General features: G+C 44.0%; 1 protein-coding gene across 1 annotated transcript in view; it reads left to right on the top strand.

The window, feature by feature from the left end:
• Positions 1-16,801, top strand: part of LOC110486921 (Na(+)/H(+) exchange regulatory cofactor NHE-RF2) — a 49,311-nt gene that overhangs the window by 22,199 nt on the left and 10,311 nt on the right. Inside the window, exon 3 of the mRNA XM_036939026.1 lies at positions 12,688-12,906. Coding sequence (XP_036794921.1) covers positions 12,688-12,906 — 219 coding nt within the window. The remainder of the gene's footprint in view (positions 1-12,687; positions 12,907-16,801) is intronic.

Here is a 16,801-nt window from a genome sequence, read left to right as displayed (position 1 = left end):
AGTGATGGTGAAGAGAGAAAATTAAGTAGAGGGAGAATAACGGGGAAAGATAACTGAGGAGAGAGAGGGAATGCAGCAACATGGTCCAGTATTTCAGTGAGGTGGATCATATCTGCATGACTAACAGAGGATCTCTCTCTCTCTCTCATTGAGATATTTTAATGAACATGTCCTAATGGAGTTGAACATGACCCCTACCCTGTACCTAGGTGCTCCCAGTTGATCCAACCATAGAGGGGTGTCCCTGACTCCATGCCCTGTTGTCCCAGAAAGCCACCAAGCTAGAAAGAACATGTTAATTAGCTAGCGTGTGATGCTGGGCTGGGTTTCTATAGTCGTGTGTTCTGTTGTGCTTCAGCAGCCCTGTCTCCCAGATCACTGGGGATTGGAGCCTTTCAAAGCTGAACAGGTGACATGCTTTGACAAGAATAAGATGTGCTGCCAACACAATATTGTCTGGCGGTTTGCCGGTTGGCCTATCTGACCCTGTCTTGTTTTTGTGAACGTGATTGTTTTGCACAGAAATAAGATACAGTGTACTTGGAACCAGAGCCGTGTGTGTGTGTGTGTGTGTGTGTGTGTGTGTGTGTGTGTGTGTGTGTGTGTGTGTGTGTGTGTGTGTGTGTGTGTGTGTGTGTGTGTGTGTGTGTGTGTGTGTGTGTGTGTGTGTGTAGCGATAGTGGGCAATGTGAGACATGATGTGCTCAATTGGATTCAGGTCTGGGGAACAGGCGGGCCAGTCCATAGCATCAATGCCTTCCTCTTGCAGGAACTGCTGACACACTCCAGCCACATGAGGTCTAGCATTGTCTTGCATTAGGAGGAACCCAGGGCCAACCGCACAAGCATATGGTCTGAGGATCTCATCTCGGTACCTAATGGCAGTCAGGCTACCTCTGGCGAGCACTTGGAGGGCTGTGCGGCCACTAGAGTGAAAGCACCGCCAGCATTCAAAAGTGACCAAACATCAGCCAGGAAGCATAGGAACTGAGAAGTGGTCTGTGGTTACCACCTGCAGAACCACTCCTTTATTGGGGGTGTCTTGCTAATTGCCTATAATTTCCACCTGTTGTCTATTCCATTTGCACAACAGCATGTGAAATGTATTGTCAATCAGTGTTGCTTCCTAAGTGGACAGTTTGATTTCACAGAAGTGTGATTGACTTGGAGTTACATTGTGTTGTTTAAGTGTTCCCGTTATTTTTTTGAGCAGTGTATTACTGCATGTTCTATTACTGCATGTTCTATTACTGCATGTTCTATTACTACATGTTCTATTTCTACATGTTCTATTACTGCATGTTCTATTACTGCATGTTCTATTACTGCATGTTCTATTACTACATGTTCTATTTCTACATGTTCTATTACTACATGTTCTATTACTGCATGTTCTATTACTGCATGTTCTATTACTACATGTTCTATTACTACATGTTCTATTACTGCATGTTCTATTACTGCATGTTCTATTTCTACATGTTCTATTACTACATGTTCTATTACTGCATGTTCTATTACTGCATGTTCTATTACTGCATGTTCTATTACTACATGTTCTATTACTACATGTTCTATTACTACATGTTCTATTACTGCATGTTCTATTACTACATGTTCTATTACTACATGTTCTATTACTGCATATTCTATCGCTACATGTTCTATTTGAATTCATGTGATTCAGGAAATAAATTGAAATTCCAGTTCAAGAATGGAAACATCCTCATCAAAAATAAATGGCACTTGGAATTTAAATTCTTCTCCTAATAAATTGGCTGGATTGAAATGGTACTGACCCCAACCCAACCCAGAGTTCAGAATGAGGTTCATTCAAGGCCAGTGTTCCATACAGAATACATCAGAGAACAGAGTACTACAGAATACATCAGAGAACAGAGTACTACAGAATACATCAGAGAACAGAGTACTACAGAATACATCAGAGAACAGAGTACTACAGAATACATCAGAGAACAGAGTACTACAGAATACATCAGAGAACAGAGTACTACAGAATACATCAGAGAACAGAGTATTACAGAATACATCAGAGAACAGAGTACTACAGAATACATCAGAGAACAGAGTACTACAGAATACATCAGAGAACAGAGTATTACAGAATACATCAGAGAACAGAGTACTACAGAATACATCAGAGAACAGAGTACTACAGAATACTTCAGAGAACAGAGTACTACAGAATACATCAGAGAACAGAGTACTACAGAATACATCAGAGAACAGAGTATTACAGAATACATCAGAGAACAGAGTACTACAGAATACATCAGAGAACAGAGTACTACAGAATACATCAGAGAACAGAGTATTACAGAATACATCAGAGAACAGAGTACTACAGAATACATCAGAGAACAGAGTACTACAGAATACATCAGAGAACAGAGTATTACAGAATACATCAGAGAACAGAGTACTACAGAATACATCAGAGAACAGAGTACTACAGAATACATCAGAGAACAGAGTACTACAGAATACATCAGAGAACAGAGTATTACAGAATACATCAGAGAACAGAGTACTACAGAATACATCAGAGAACAGAGTACTACAGAATACTTCAGAGAACAGAGTACTACAGACACTGGTTCCAAAGAAAGCACACTGCTGAACACATCACAATAAAACACTTGTTACATTGTGTGAGGAGCTTCACACAGATACACACAGATACATACGCAGCCTCACAAGGACACAAACAGAAACACAATACAGATGAATTATATGTGAAGATGGCTGCAGTGTGAAAATAATAGGTTGGATCCAATCCCAGGCTTTACAGTACAGCTGACAGCTGCTGATCTCTCACTACAACTGAAGGAGGAAGAGTGTGACTGTGTCCATTATAGTTAGAGACAGGAGTTTTTCCTGACAATGGGATTACGACCTGATCTCCATGATGTGCAGGCCTTTGTTTTATCCCAGCCCGAACACACTGGTTAAAGAAAGGAAAAGAGGAGCAAAACATGGCTTGCTGATTAGTTGGCTTGATGTATCAGGTGTGTTAGTACTGGGCTGGAACAAAAACCTGCACACCCAGTGGCTCTCCAATGTAACTCCTCCAGCCCTGCTCTGTCATCTCCACCTAGTGAGCCTGTTCCTGTTCCTCTGTAGACAGTGACCATGTTCCTCTATAAACAGTGACCCTGTTCCTGGTCCTCTATAAACAGTGACCCTGTTCCTCTTTAGACAGTGAACCTGTTCCTCTATAGACAGTGACCCTGTTCCTCTATAGACAGTGACCCTGTTCCTCTATAAACAGTGACCCTGTTCCTCTGTAAACAGTGACCATGTTCCTCTGTAAACAGTGACCCTGTTCCTCTATAGACAGTGAACCTGTTCCTCTATAGACAGTGACCCTGTTCCTCTATAGACAGTGACCCTGTTCCTCTATAAACAGTGACCCTGTTCCTCTGTAAACAGTGACCCTGTTCTTCTATAGACAGTGACCCTATTCCTCTATAGACAGTGACCATGGTCCTCTATAGACAGTGACCCTGTTCCTCTTTTGACAGTGACCCTGTTCCTATTTTGACAGTGACCCTGTTCCTCTTTAGACAGTGACCCTGTTCCTCTTTAGACAGTGACCCTGTTCCTCTATAGACAGTGACCCTGTTCCTCTATAGACAGTGACCCTGTTCCTCTATAGACAGTGACCCTGTTCCTCTATAAACAGTGACCCTGTTCCTCTGTAAACAGTGACCCTGTTCTTCTATAGACAGTGACCCTATTCCTCTATAGACAGTGACCATGGTCCTCTATAGACAGTGACCCTGTTCCTCTTTTGACAGTGACCCTGTTCCTCTTTTGACAGTGACCCTGTTCCTCTGTAGACAGTGACCCTGTTCCTCTATAGACAGTGACCCTATTCCTCTATAGACAGTGACCCTGTTCCTCTATAGACAGTGACCCTGTTCCTCTATAGACAGTGACCCTGTTCCTCTATAGACAGTGGGCTGAAAAGGAATTCATCGTGAGGTCAACACTCTTCCGCTAGAGCAGCCTTTCCTCTCTCTTGATCTTTCTCTCTGACCCTAACTCTCGCTTTATCCTCAGCCTCCCTGGTCTCTGTCTTATCTGTCTGCCTCAATTCAGTTTCAATTCAAGGGGCTTTATTGGCATGGGAAACATAGGTTTACATTGCCAAAGCAAGGGAAATAGATCATTTAAAAAAGTTAAATCATTTACAGTAAACTTTACACTTACAAAAGTTAAAGTACAATGGAGAAAATAAATACACATAAATATAGGTTGTATTTACAATGGTGTTTGTTCTTCACTGGTTGCCCTTTTCTTGTGGCAACAGGTCACAAATCTTGCTGCTGTGATGGCACACTGTGGTATTTCACCCAATAGATATGGGAGTTTATCAAAATTTGTTTTCAAATTCTTTGTGGGTCTGTGTAATCTAAGGGAAATATGTGTCTCTAATATGGTCATACATTTGGCAGGAGGTTAGGAAGTACAGCTCAGTTTCCACCTCATTCTGTGGGCATTGTGCACATAGCCTGTCTTCTCTTGAGAGCCAGGTCTGCCTTCGGCAGCCTTTATTAATAGCAAGGCAATGCTCACGGAGTCTGTACATAGTCAAAGATTTCCTTAAGTTTGGGTCAGTCACAGTGGTCAGGTATTCTGCCACTGTGTACTCTCTTTTTAGGGCCAAATAGCATTCTAGTTGCTCTGTTTTTTTGTAAATTCTTTCCAATGTGTCAAGTAATTATCTTTTTGTCTTCTCATGATTTGGTTGGATCTAATTGTGTTGCTGTCCTGGGGCTCTGTGGAGTGTGTTTGTGTTTGTGAACAGAGTCCCAGGACCAGCTTTCTTAGGGGACTCTTCTCCAGGTTCATCTATCTGTAGGTGATGGCTTTGTTATGGAAGGTTTGAGAATCATTTTCCTTTTAGGTGGTTGTAGAATAGAAAGTCTATTTTCTGAATTTTGATAATCAGTGGTATCGGCCTAATTCTGCTCTGCATGCATTATTTGGTGTTCTACGTTGTACACTGAGGATATATTTGCAGATTTCTTCATGGAGTCTCAATTTGGTGTTTGTCCTATTTTTGTGAATTCTTGGTTGGTGAGCAAACCCCAGACCTCACAACCATGAAGGGCAATGAATCCTATAACTGATTCAAGTATTTTTTAGCCAGATCCTAATTGGTATGTCACATTTTATGTTCCTTTTGATGGCATAAAAGGCCCTTCTTGCCTTGTCTCTCAGCTCGTTCACAGCTTTGTGGAAGTTACCTGTGGTGCTGATGTTTAGGCCGGAGTATGTATAGTTTTTTGTTTGCTCTAGGGCAACGGTGTCTCGATGGAATTTGTATTTGTGGTCCTGGAAACTGGACCTTTTCTGGAACACCACTATGTTTTCTCTATCTGATGATAAACCAGAGGAGGCCATGAAAACAGATCCCAGCATGCTTGTCCCAGTCTGCAGAACACACACACAATTACACTCAACTCACACACACACACACCGCTGCCTCAGTAACACACACACACACCGCTGCCTCAGTAACACACACACACACCGCTGCCTCAGTAACACACACACACACACACCGTTGCCTCAGTAACACAGGGGATTATTACGTAATACAGCCAGTGGGAAAAACAATTAGCTGCCTGACCTCTGTCTCTCCTTTCCTTTCTCCGTCTTCATCTTCATCCTCTCTCTCTCTCTTTCTCTTTCTCTTTCTCCCTCCCCTCTGAGCAACGGGAGACCTGTGTGTGACAGAAACACACACACATTCTCTAATTTAGGGTGCAGAACTTCTGAGCACAGAGTCTCAGGGACACAGCAATTGCGTTATTTCAGACTGGCCTTACCAAACTATTTTCATTATGATGACTAGTTTTGTTTAGACCCATGACTATAGTTACACATAATGTCATGTTAATGCATAGCCTCACAGATATGAATAGACTTTGTGTTGTGGTTCTCCTGTAATTACTTTTAACACCTAATGAGATTGTGTCTGATTTTGAAAACTCCAAACTGTTGACCTGTTGATGACCTCTTATCTGACCCTTTACCTGAGGGCCACGCCCCCAAGGTGAGAACCGGCGATGTCAGTTAAACTGGCCGTGTTGGTTACACTACTGTCACCATGACAATACCTTGTACTCATGACATCAGCAATGTGCTACTGCTGAGGGCACATTCACTCTGTGATGATTTGTTAGCCGTGATGTCACTAGGGGTTGTAGCGTGTTCTGTACTATTCTGTGCAGTTAGTGTCTTTACAGAAAATGTTACAACCCTTTCTCCAGTTGTACTTGAGGAGGAATACTTGCCATGGAAAGTGCAATGACAAGCTTGACTTTCAGGAATGACCTTAGGAAAACTCATATGACATTTTTGGTATTTTTATGGCCTAAAGGTGAGTGTGCGAGGCGTCTGTGTGATTTATTTTACAATGCATGGTTTTGAATTATAATGACCTAACCGAAGCCGGAAGGGCGGGTTGTCCGCTTTGATGCCTCACTCAATTACAACGTATCTCACTTTTTTGAACTGGAAGAGGTAGCTAAGTGTTGAGCCTTTACCATACATGGTACATTAGACCAATTCATCCACTAATGGAAACACAACATCACTATGAGATATGGACTATCCTGCTAGCATACAGCCTGTCCTTTCCACCCGCCTCGCTCTGTCAGCCCGCCCGCTTCTGGGCTGTTTTCCACTTTAGTCGAATGTTTCCATATACAGTATGTGTGTATCACAGGTGGCTACTTAGGGGAGGACGTCTCATAGTAAAACCATGTGCTTGATCTGTCAGATACCATTCCATTCATTCCGTTCCAGCCATTACTATGAGCCCAATGAAGGTGTTTATGATTTTCAGGACACACTGCATACACTAACCTTTAGGGCTCATAAGAAATGTGATCCTCTTCTCCAGAGGATATTGGGTTAGCATTAATCCCCTAATGGAAATCATACAGCTGAATACTTCGATGACAACACACACACACATTAGGGATTCCCCTACTAGGTTACAGATAAAGCATCACCACATGCACGCAGACACACACACACACACACTCTTGTAAAACTAACCTTGTGGGGACACCCAATTCAGTCCCATTCAATATCCTATTTTTCCTTACACCTAAACCTAACCCTTACCCTAACATTAACCCGATAACCTAACCTTAACCCCAAAACTAACCCTAGCTCCTAACCCTAAACTAACCCTAGCTCCTAACCCTAAAAAACTAACCCTAGCTCCTAACCCAAACCCCAAAACTAACCCTAGCTCTGAACCCTAACTAACCCTAGCTCCTAACCCAAACCCCAAAACTAACCCTAGCTCCTAACCCAAACCCCAAAACTAACCCTAGCTCCTAACCCTAAAACTAACCCTAGCTCCTAACCCGAACTAACCCTAGCTCCTAACCCAAACCCCAAAACGAACCCTAGCTCCGAACCCTAAAACTAACCCTAGCTCCTAACACAAACCCCAAAACTAACCCTAGCTCCTAACCCAAACCCCAAAACTAACCCTAGCTCTGAACCCTAACTAACCCTAGCTCCTAACCCAAACCCCAAAACTAACCCTAGCTCTGAACCCTAACTAACCCTAGCTCCTAACCCAAACCCCAAAACGAACCCTAGCTCCGAACCCTAAAACTAACCCTAGCTCCTAACCCAAACCCCAAAACTAACCCTAGCTCCTAACCCAAACCCCAAAACTAACCCTAGCTCCTAACCCTAAAACTAACCCTAGCTCCTAACCCCAAAACTAACCCTAGCTCCTAACCCCAAAACTAACCCTAGCTCCTAACCCTAAAACTAACCCTAGCTCCTAACCCTAGCTCCTAACCCTAACCCCAAAACAAATCCTAACCCTAAAACTAACCCTAGCTCCTAACCCTAAAACTAACCCTAGCTTCTAACCCTAAAACTAACCCTAGCTCCTAACCCTAACCCTAAAACTAACCCTAGCTCCTAACCTTAAAACTAACCCTAGCTCCTAACCCTAACCCCAAAACTAATCCTAACCCTAAAACTAACCCTAGCTCCTAACCCTAGCTCTTAACCGCAAACCTAATTCTAACCCTAACACTAATTCTAACCTTAACTCCCTAGAAATAGCATTTGACCTTTTGGGGACCAACAAACTGTCCCCAGTTGGTCAAATTAGTTTACTATTCTTGTGGGGGACTTCTGGTTCTTCTTCTGGTCCCCACAAGTATAGTTAAACACGTCCACACACACACACTTATAATACACCACATTCACACACATTCACTTCACACACACACACTGGCTGGCACAGTCCTGAGTAGTAGTACTAGACAGAGAGTCAATGATCCTTGGTAGTGACAGGGTTAACAGTGGTCATGATCCAACTATCCCAGCAGTCTCTTAGTGAATAATTCAACAACAGCACCGATCTCATTTCATCAACCACAAACACACGTACACAGCCAGTGGTCACATTTGAGAAAACACACACACACATTGACACATGCTCCATCATAATCTTACTCACACACACACACCACATACTGTACAGACACACACACACGCTGTACAGACACACACTCAGGGCAGGTTGACGTTTATTGGGATGAGTCTTGTCCTTGAGGCAGGACTGGGGGCCTCATACAGAGACACACACATCACACAGGCAGGCAGGCAGGCCTAGGCAGGAAAGCATACCAGGGCCTAGTTCTGTTCTAATACCAGGGCCTAGTTCTGTTCTAATACCAGGGCCTAGTTCTGTTCTAATACCAGGACCTAGTTCTATTCTAATACCAGGGCCTAGTTCTGTTCTAATACCAGAGCCTAGTTCTGTTCTAATACCAGGGCCTAGTTCTGTTCTAATACCAGGGCCTAGTTCTGTTCTAATACCAGGGCCTAGTTCTGTTCTAATACCAGGGCCTAGTTCTATTCTAATACCAGGACCTAGTTCTATTCTAATACCTTGGCCTAGTTCTATTCTAATACCAGGGCCTAGTTCTATTCTAATACCAGGGCCTAGTTCTATTCTAATACCAGGGCCTAGTTCTATTATAATACCAGGACCTAGTTATATTCTAATATCAGGACCTAGTTCTATTCTAATATCAGGGCCTAGTTCTATCCTAATACCAGGGCCTTGAGTTGTTCCTGGTCAGGTCATGTGGTCAGGAAAAACTCCTGACCCTACTTACAGTGCATACTGTTTCCTGACAATGTGACTTGACCAGGAAAAGCCCTGCACTCAGCCTGACTGTGTTGTATGGATATCATGGAGGAGGAAAACATTCTGTTTGGATTTTCCTTTAGGAATCATTAGGATTTATGCCTGTTAGTTTCCAATGGCCGTGTTCAGAACAGAAACGTAGCTCACACATATTGGAATGGGAGTGGAGAATGTCATTCTGTACAGAGTTCCTTAACAGAGCACTTGATTTTCCAAAACAAGGTTTGAGTTCTCACCCTGAAGTTATTTCCTGATTATAGGCTTGTTTGCCGACAGAAGGGAAAAAGCAAAAACTCGATTTTGTTCTGTTTCTCATCAAAATATCTAAATGCCACTGACCCATTAGACACTGACCCATTTTTTTTCATTATTCTAACATGGATCAAGCCAAGTCTTTTCTACAGTGATAGCGTTGGAATAGTCCATTTTTCCCTCATAAATAGGGGTGGAGGTTGAAATCTGCCTAACCCCACCTGAAAAAGAACTAATGAAACTACCACATGAACACTGGCTTTATATCCATCCAGAATTACAGATATCATCATTAACCTAGATAGGAAATACCTCTTATTCTTGTTCCCAGTTGGCTCCAAAACTCCCACACTGTTGCCAAGTGGAGTTGGAGGAGTGAAGCCTGGAGGGCGGCCATATTTGGCAGTGTTGTGATTTATATTCTCTATCTCTGCTGGCTGTCAGCTCAACTAACCAGTCCTTCCACACCCGCCACAGGTGTGAGAGTGACTAGAACTGAAAGATGTTGTAACACCAAGCTCAGTGCAGTACACCACATGTAACAACCACTTCTTTAATGTGTGTATAAGGTACATCGTCTCATAATGATCGTGTCATAACATACATCGTCTCATAATGATCGTGTCATAACATCGTCTCATAATGATCGTGTCATAACATCGTCTCATAATGATCGTGTCATAACATCGTCTCATAATGATTGTGTCATAACATACTTCGTCTCATAATGATCGTGTCATCATGTCATAACATTGATTATTTTTCTTTGTTTATTTCTCCTCTGTTTTTCCTCCTTTCCTTTAATATATGTTATCTTGCCCTTCAGAAACAGGAGAAAACAATGACATGAACAACTGGCTTGCAGAAACAGAGAAATCCCATTTAGATATACAGTATTGTCAGAGTTGTTATGACCACTTGGATTGGACAGATCCTCAAAAGGCTTCTCAAATCTTCCAAGTCCCTTCTTGTTAACTGATGCATTGTTTTTCCTCCAAGCCAATCACCACTCTTTAATAAGATGTCTCCTGTTTCGCTGCACCTCAGCCTAGATTGGCCCTCACAGATGGTGCTGGCTAAGGTAGAGCGAAGAGGGCCTTTGGCACAGAAAGAGGAAGACACACACACGTACAGAGGGACGATGACATGGGCCACCCTCCAGGGGGTGATTAGTGCTGTGTGGACAGGCATCTAGAGGCAGTCAGAGGTTGGGTTGGCAGGGACGGCCGTCTACCCTCGCTAATGTCTACCAGCAGGGCTGTTCACACTGTTTATCTTACTCTCAGACCTTCCAGAACTCACTCACTCTATTTCAACTCTCTCGTTTCTTCTTTCTCTTTCATACACACACAACCTCTCTCTTTATATCCTCTCTTTCTCTCAATCTCGTTTTCCCCCTCCTCCATCTCTCTCTATGTGGATCCAGGACAGATCCCTGGGTGCTAATAGCTAAGTGACCTCTCTGTATTAAGCCCCACCCCTTCCTCCTGGCCTTGCGGTCACTTCCTGCTTCTCCGCCAATAAGAATTCATTTGAATGAAATCAGTCTGAATCATTCCATTGTACTCCACATCAGGCCTGGATGACTTTCTTAGGGCATCCTTCCCGGAACGCTGTTGGTTTAAGCAATTTTATGGAATTCTGTCCATGAAATGGGCCATGTTTTATATTTTGGTGTTGAGGAGAGAGAGATTTAGTAAGTATTAAAACAGATTTTCCCTCCCCTATTAGATATCTACCTCGTAATACTTCTAAAAGTGACATCCATACATCTGCGTACTCCTTCCATCCTACACCCATCCCTCCCTCTATGCCCAGCGAATGGCCGACCATTGTTGTCGTCCCCCCATATGAGCCAACATAGTGCACCACACCCTGTGTGTCTGTCTGCTAAAAATACCTTGTCAGGACTGGATGTATTGTCTGATGACAGGCGATGTATAATGCAGATATTGTGTGATAGTACACACACACACCACACACACACACTGATAGCGTGCTGCAGGTATGTGTTCTTCATTGGGTGTTTGAGGGATAGGGTCCCATATGGGGGTTAGCCCAGACCCCCTACACCCCCTTTACCACTCCTTATCACCCCACAGTGGAGGTGAGGTTACACCATGTCATTAAGAAGTCGTGACACTAGATGCTCAATGTGGCGTTTTACACAGATACTCAACACAATATTTAGTCCGATTCAGATGTACAGTGTAGTCTACAGTCTTAGAAAAAGGTGCTATCTAGAACCTAAAAGGGTTCTTCAGCTAGAATCGTTTTAGTTCCAGGTTCCTTTCCACCAGGGGCTCTACATCAAACACAAAAGGGTTCTACCTGGAACCAAAACGGGTTATCCTGGAACCAAATCGGGTTATCCTGGAACCAAAAAGGGTTATCCTGGAACCAAAAGGGGTTATCCTGGAACCAAAAGGGGTTATCCTGGAACCAAAAGGGGTTATCCTGGAACCAAAAGGGTTATCCTATGGGGACAGCTGAAGAACTTGTTTGAAACCCTTTTATCTCAGATTGCATATCACTTTCCTGATAATCAGTTATGTGTGGCTGTGGTTGAGGTGAGTGTTATGATGTGGTGTTGAGATGAGTTAGTTTTATACAAGGGGAAGGTCTTTGAGTTGGAGATTGTCTTTCTATACCTAAAGTCCAAATCATTGACATTACAACTATAGACTCAGTATAGAGCAGCTGCTGAGTGTTTTTTCCACTGATAGGCTAGCAGTGTTAAGGAGATACAGGCCTACATACAGTATGGGCATTCCTGTGGTGTGATAACTATTTGATTTCTTTGACAGTCATCTTACTGTAATAACATCAGGATGATCTGTCACGGAGGATTTCTCTCTCTGCTCATATGGCCTTAGTACATGTGCTGGTGTTGTACATAATATGTGTGGGTATCTTCAATCTGTTCTGCTTCTCTGACTCAAGTTAAACAGAATATACAGTAGATAGGTAGGGGTTGGGATCAAACAGAAGACACATTTCATTTCCCTGTGATAATGAACAACAAATTAAACACATTAGTGGTGTTTGTTTGGTATAGACCACAAACAAGCAATAAAGACTATTGGAGGGATCCAAACTTCTTCCTTCTGCACTTACATCTGACAGGACTTCTTTGAGTACTCAGTAGTGTATATGACTCAACTGTAGATGATATTGTGTATCTTTCTCTCTGTTCACTACAGGAGGCTCTTGCCCATGTTAATGCCCATGCCCAGGTGGCGCGGCCACCAGTGGACCCATCGGAGCTGTTCCCCAGGCGGTGCCACCTGGTGCGGGCCGAGACTGGCTACGGCTTCAACCTGCACAGTGAGAAGTCCCGGCCGGGCCAGTACATCCGCTCCCTGGACCCTGGGTCTCCAGCCGACCACGCCGGGCTCAGACCACAGGACAGACTCATAGAGGTGAGGAGAGAGGGGATGGGTGAAGGAGGGGAGAGGAGAGGGGGATGGGTGAAGGAGGGGAGAGGAGAGGGGGATGGGTGGAGGAGGGGAGAGAAGAGGGGGATGGGTGGAGGAGGGGAGGATTGGTGTTGAAAGAGGGCAAGTGGTTAGAGACTGAAGAAGATGGGTGGGGGACTGTGGAGCTCCATGAAGGGGTTTATTTTTCATGAAGGTGAGGAGGATAGGTGTTTGAGGAGGAGGCTGGGAAGAGGGGCTAGTCCAGGAGGAGGATAGGTGTTTGAGGAGGAGGCTGGGAAGAGGGGCTAGTCCAGGAGGAGGATAGGTGTTTGAGGAGGAGGCTGGGAAGAGGGGCTAGTCCAGGAGGAGGATAGGTGTTTGAGGAGGAGGCTGGGAAGAGGGGCTAGTCCAGGAGGAGGATAGAGGTGCAGGGGATTGGTGGGAGAGGGAGGAGGGAGTCAGATGTATTAATAATCACGGAACTATGGACCAGTAGAGGCTTGGTTTGTAAACTTTAGACAAGTGGTGAGAGAGAAGGAGACAGGCTCCAATCAGCTAGTTTACATTGGTCCTAATGAGACCCTAATGAGGTGGGCTTTGAGAAATGGGGTTGGAACACCCTAATTAGGGGGGTTTATAGAACAGAGAGAGAGAGAGGGGGAGTGGGGTGATTGAACATGTGTCTGAGATAAGGGATACAGAGTGAAACCCCAAGAGGCATTTTACTCCCCTATGTACATGCAAATGTATGTGTGCTTGCTTGTGAATGTTTGGGTTTATCAGTGTGTGTGTACACAGGTGTGACCTCGTGTGGCAGAAGTCTCAATGCTCATCCTTCATGCGTGTGCAGGGCCACATGTGCCTGGTTTAACCCCTCTAACGATACCACTGCTATAACACGGCCTGGACCCCAGCCTCATCTCACACATGTTTTAGTTGAGATTAAGGAGGACAGGCTGATAGGGGGGAGAGGTTGTTCATCAGTCTGAAAGCAGGATACAGACGAGAGAGAAACATATGAGACCTGAATGTGTGGGAGAAAGAAGGGATGGTGGGATAGCAGAGGGTCAGAGATAGAGGGATAGAAGGAGACACAGGGGAGAAGCAGACGTGTGAATCATACTGATCCTGCTCACCATACACCCTCTCAATCAGACCCCCAGACACATTCCCATGAGCCCTGACCCCAGAGCAGTACATCAGGGCCTAAGAAGGCCGCACAGGGCCAAAACAGGGTCAAATACAGGGTTAGACAGGGCCAAATACAGGGTCAGACAGGGCCAAATACAGGGTCAGACAGGGCCAAATACAGGGTCAGACAGGGCCAAATACAGGGTCAGACAGGGCCAAATACAGGGTCAGACAGGGCCAAATACAGGGTCAGACAGGGCCAAATACAGGGTCAGACAGGGCCAAATACAGGGTCAGGCCAGATGTAAAATACACTGCATCAAAAACACAGGGTCAAATGAAAGTCACACAGAGCCAAACAGAATCTAGCTTGGTTTAACTAAAGCTAACCTGGCTCGTAGCGTTACTTTGACGTTATCATGGTGTTGTGGTGAAAACACAATGCTAGAAACAGTAAAAACAGTGTAATATGGCAGGCAGAGCAGTTGGATACAGTAGACCCCAACAGGGTCAAAGAGAGACTCACACACACACATGCACGGCTATACCATTCCAGTCCTGCCCATACAGTATGAGTAACACGGACGGCTGCACACACACTGGCACTAGAGGGAGGAGTTGCTTTCAATGCTTTGATGTGCCTCTGTCTGTCCAGCAACAGGAAACAGGGAGAGTGATCTGTAGCTATGGGAGCTAGCTTCCTGTGTCTATTAGATGACAATAACAGGCAAGGTCACTCCCTGTCTATGTGCTCTATGGTCCATAAATAGGTTTTATCATGTTTATATAGAGACTAAAGAGTCCCTGCCCTGCAACCGAAGACACACATCCAGAGAGAGAGACAGAGAGACCTCGATCTTCTGCACAGATTCTGTCAGACCTGGGCCCTGACAGTAAATCTCAGTAAGACAAAAATACTGGTGTTGCAACAAAGGTCCAGTTCCTAATAAAGCCCCTTAAATTGAAATGTAATTGACAGAGATGACAGAGATACCCTTCCCTGAACCTGAATACACACACGCCCAGGGAGAGAGACAGAGATACCCTTCCCTGAACCTGAATAGACACGCCCAGGGAGAGAGACAGAGATACCCTGAACCTGAATACACACGCCCAGAGAGAGAGAGACAGAGACAGATGACTACACAGGACAGTAAATACAATGGGCTCCATTGGGTTAATACAGGGTATAGTTCAATGCAGTACTGTAGGACATTCCACTGACTCCCCTCCACACTGCTTAGATACTGTAAGCACTCAGAGAGGCCAAATACTTGAGACAATACAGTACTCTCTGTCTCTACTGTGCTCTTCAATTCATAACAATAGAATCTCATTCTACGTCTATGCATTACCTTCCCCAATATGTCTGCAAAGCAACATTCAGCAACCAGCTGTGACATTCCACCACGTCATATTCAAGAAGGTATTTGTAGATCAAGAACCTGTATTGGTGTCCTCCTCAGAACACAACAGTTAAACGACTTGGCCTTCTTCTTTCCTGTATGAATGGGGCTCAACAGTATCAGCTGTGTTTTGACAGGACCGAGTGAAAGGGATTTCTAATGAACACAGTCTGGGTGTACAGTTTCAGCTCAGAGTGGTTCGTCTATAGTCATTGAAACCCTGTCTGTGTTAGCTAGATTAGCGCTAAGTGAAGTTACTCCCTACCCACTGATTCAGGGTCCCTATAATCAGTGGTGGAAAAAGTACCCAATTGTCATACTTGAATTAAATTAAAGATACCTTGATAGAAAATAACTAATGTAAAACTGAAAGTCACCCAGTAAAATACTTGAGTTAAAGTTTTAAAAAACGATTTGGTTTTAAATATACTTAAGTATCAAAGGTAAAAGTATAAATCATTTCACATTCCTTATATTAAGCAAACCAGATGGCACAAGTTTCTTGTTTTTAAATGTACGGATAACCAGGGGCACACTCCAACACTCAGACATAATTTACAAACGAAGCACGTGTGTTTAGTGAGTCGGCCCAGATCAGAGGCAGTAGGGATGACCAGGGATGCTCTCTTGATAAGTGCGTGGACCATTTTCCTGTCCTGCTAAGCATTGAAAATGTAATGACTACTTTTGGGTGTCAGGGAAAATGTATTAAGTAAAAGGTACATCGTTTTCTTTAGGACTACAGGGGAGGAACATTTAAAGTTGTCAAAAATAGAAATAGTATAGTACAGATACACCAAAAAAACTACTTAAGTAGTACTTTAAAGTATTTTTACTTAATTACACCATATATACAAAAGTATGTGGACACCCCTTCAAATTAGTGGATTTGGCTATTTTAGCCACACCCGTTGCTGACAGGTGTATAAAATCGAGCTCACCGCCATGAAATCTCCCTAGACAAACATTGGCAGTAAGAATGGCTTTATTTGAGAGCTCAGTGACTTTCAACGTGGCAGCATCATAGGATGCAACCTTTCCAACAAGTCGGTTTGTCAAATTTCTTCCCTGCTAGAGCTGCCCCACTCAACTGTAAGTTCTGTTATTGTAAAGTGGAAACGTCTAGGAGCAACGACAGCTCAGCCACATAAGCTCACAGAATGGGACCGCCGAGTGCTGAAGTGTGTGGTGCGTTAAAATCATCTATCATCGGTTGCAACACTCACTACTGAGTTCTAAACTGCCTCTGGAAGCAACATCAGCACAATAACTGTTCGTCGGGAGCTTCGTAAAAATGGGTTTCCATGGCCGAGCAGTCGCACACAAGCCTAAGATCACCATGAGCAATACCAAGCGTCAGC

This window comes from Oncorhynchus mykiss, chromosome 12, assembly GCF_013265735.2.
Source record: "Oncorhynchus mykiss isolate Arlee chromosome 12, USDA_OmykA_1.1, whole genome shotgun sequence".
Taxonomy (NCBI): domain Eukaryota; kingdom Metazoa; phylum Chordata; class Actinopteri; order Salmoniformes; family Salmonidae; genus Oncorhynchus; species Oncorhynchus mykiss.
The sequence above is the reverse complement of the archived record's forward strand: the minus strand, read 5'-3'. Positions and strand labels throughout refer to the sequence as shown.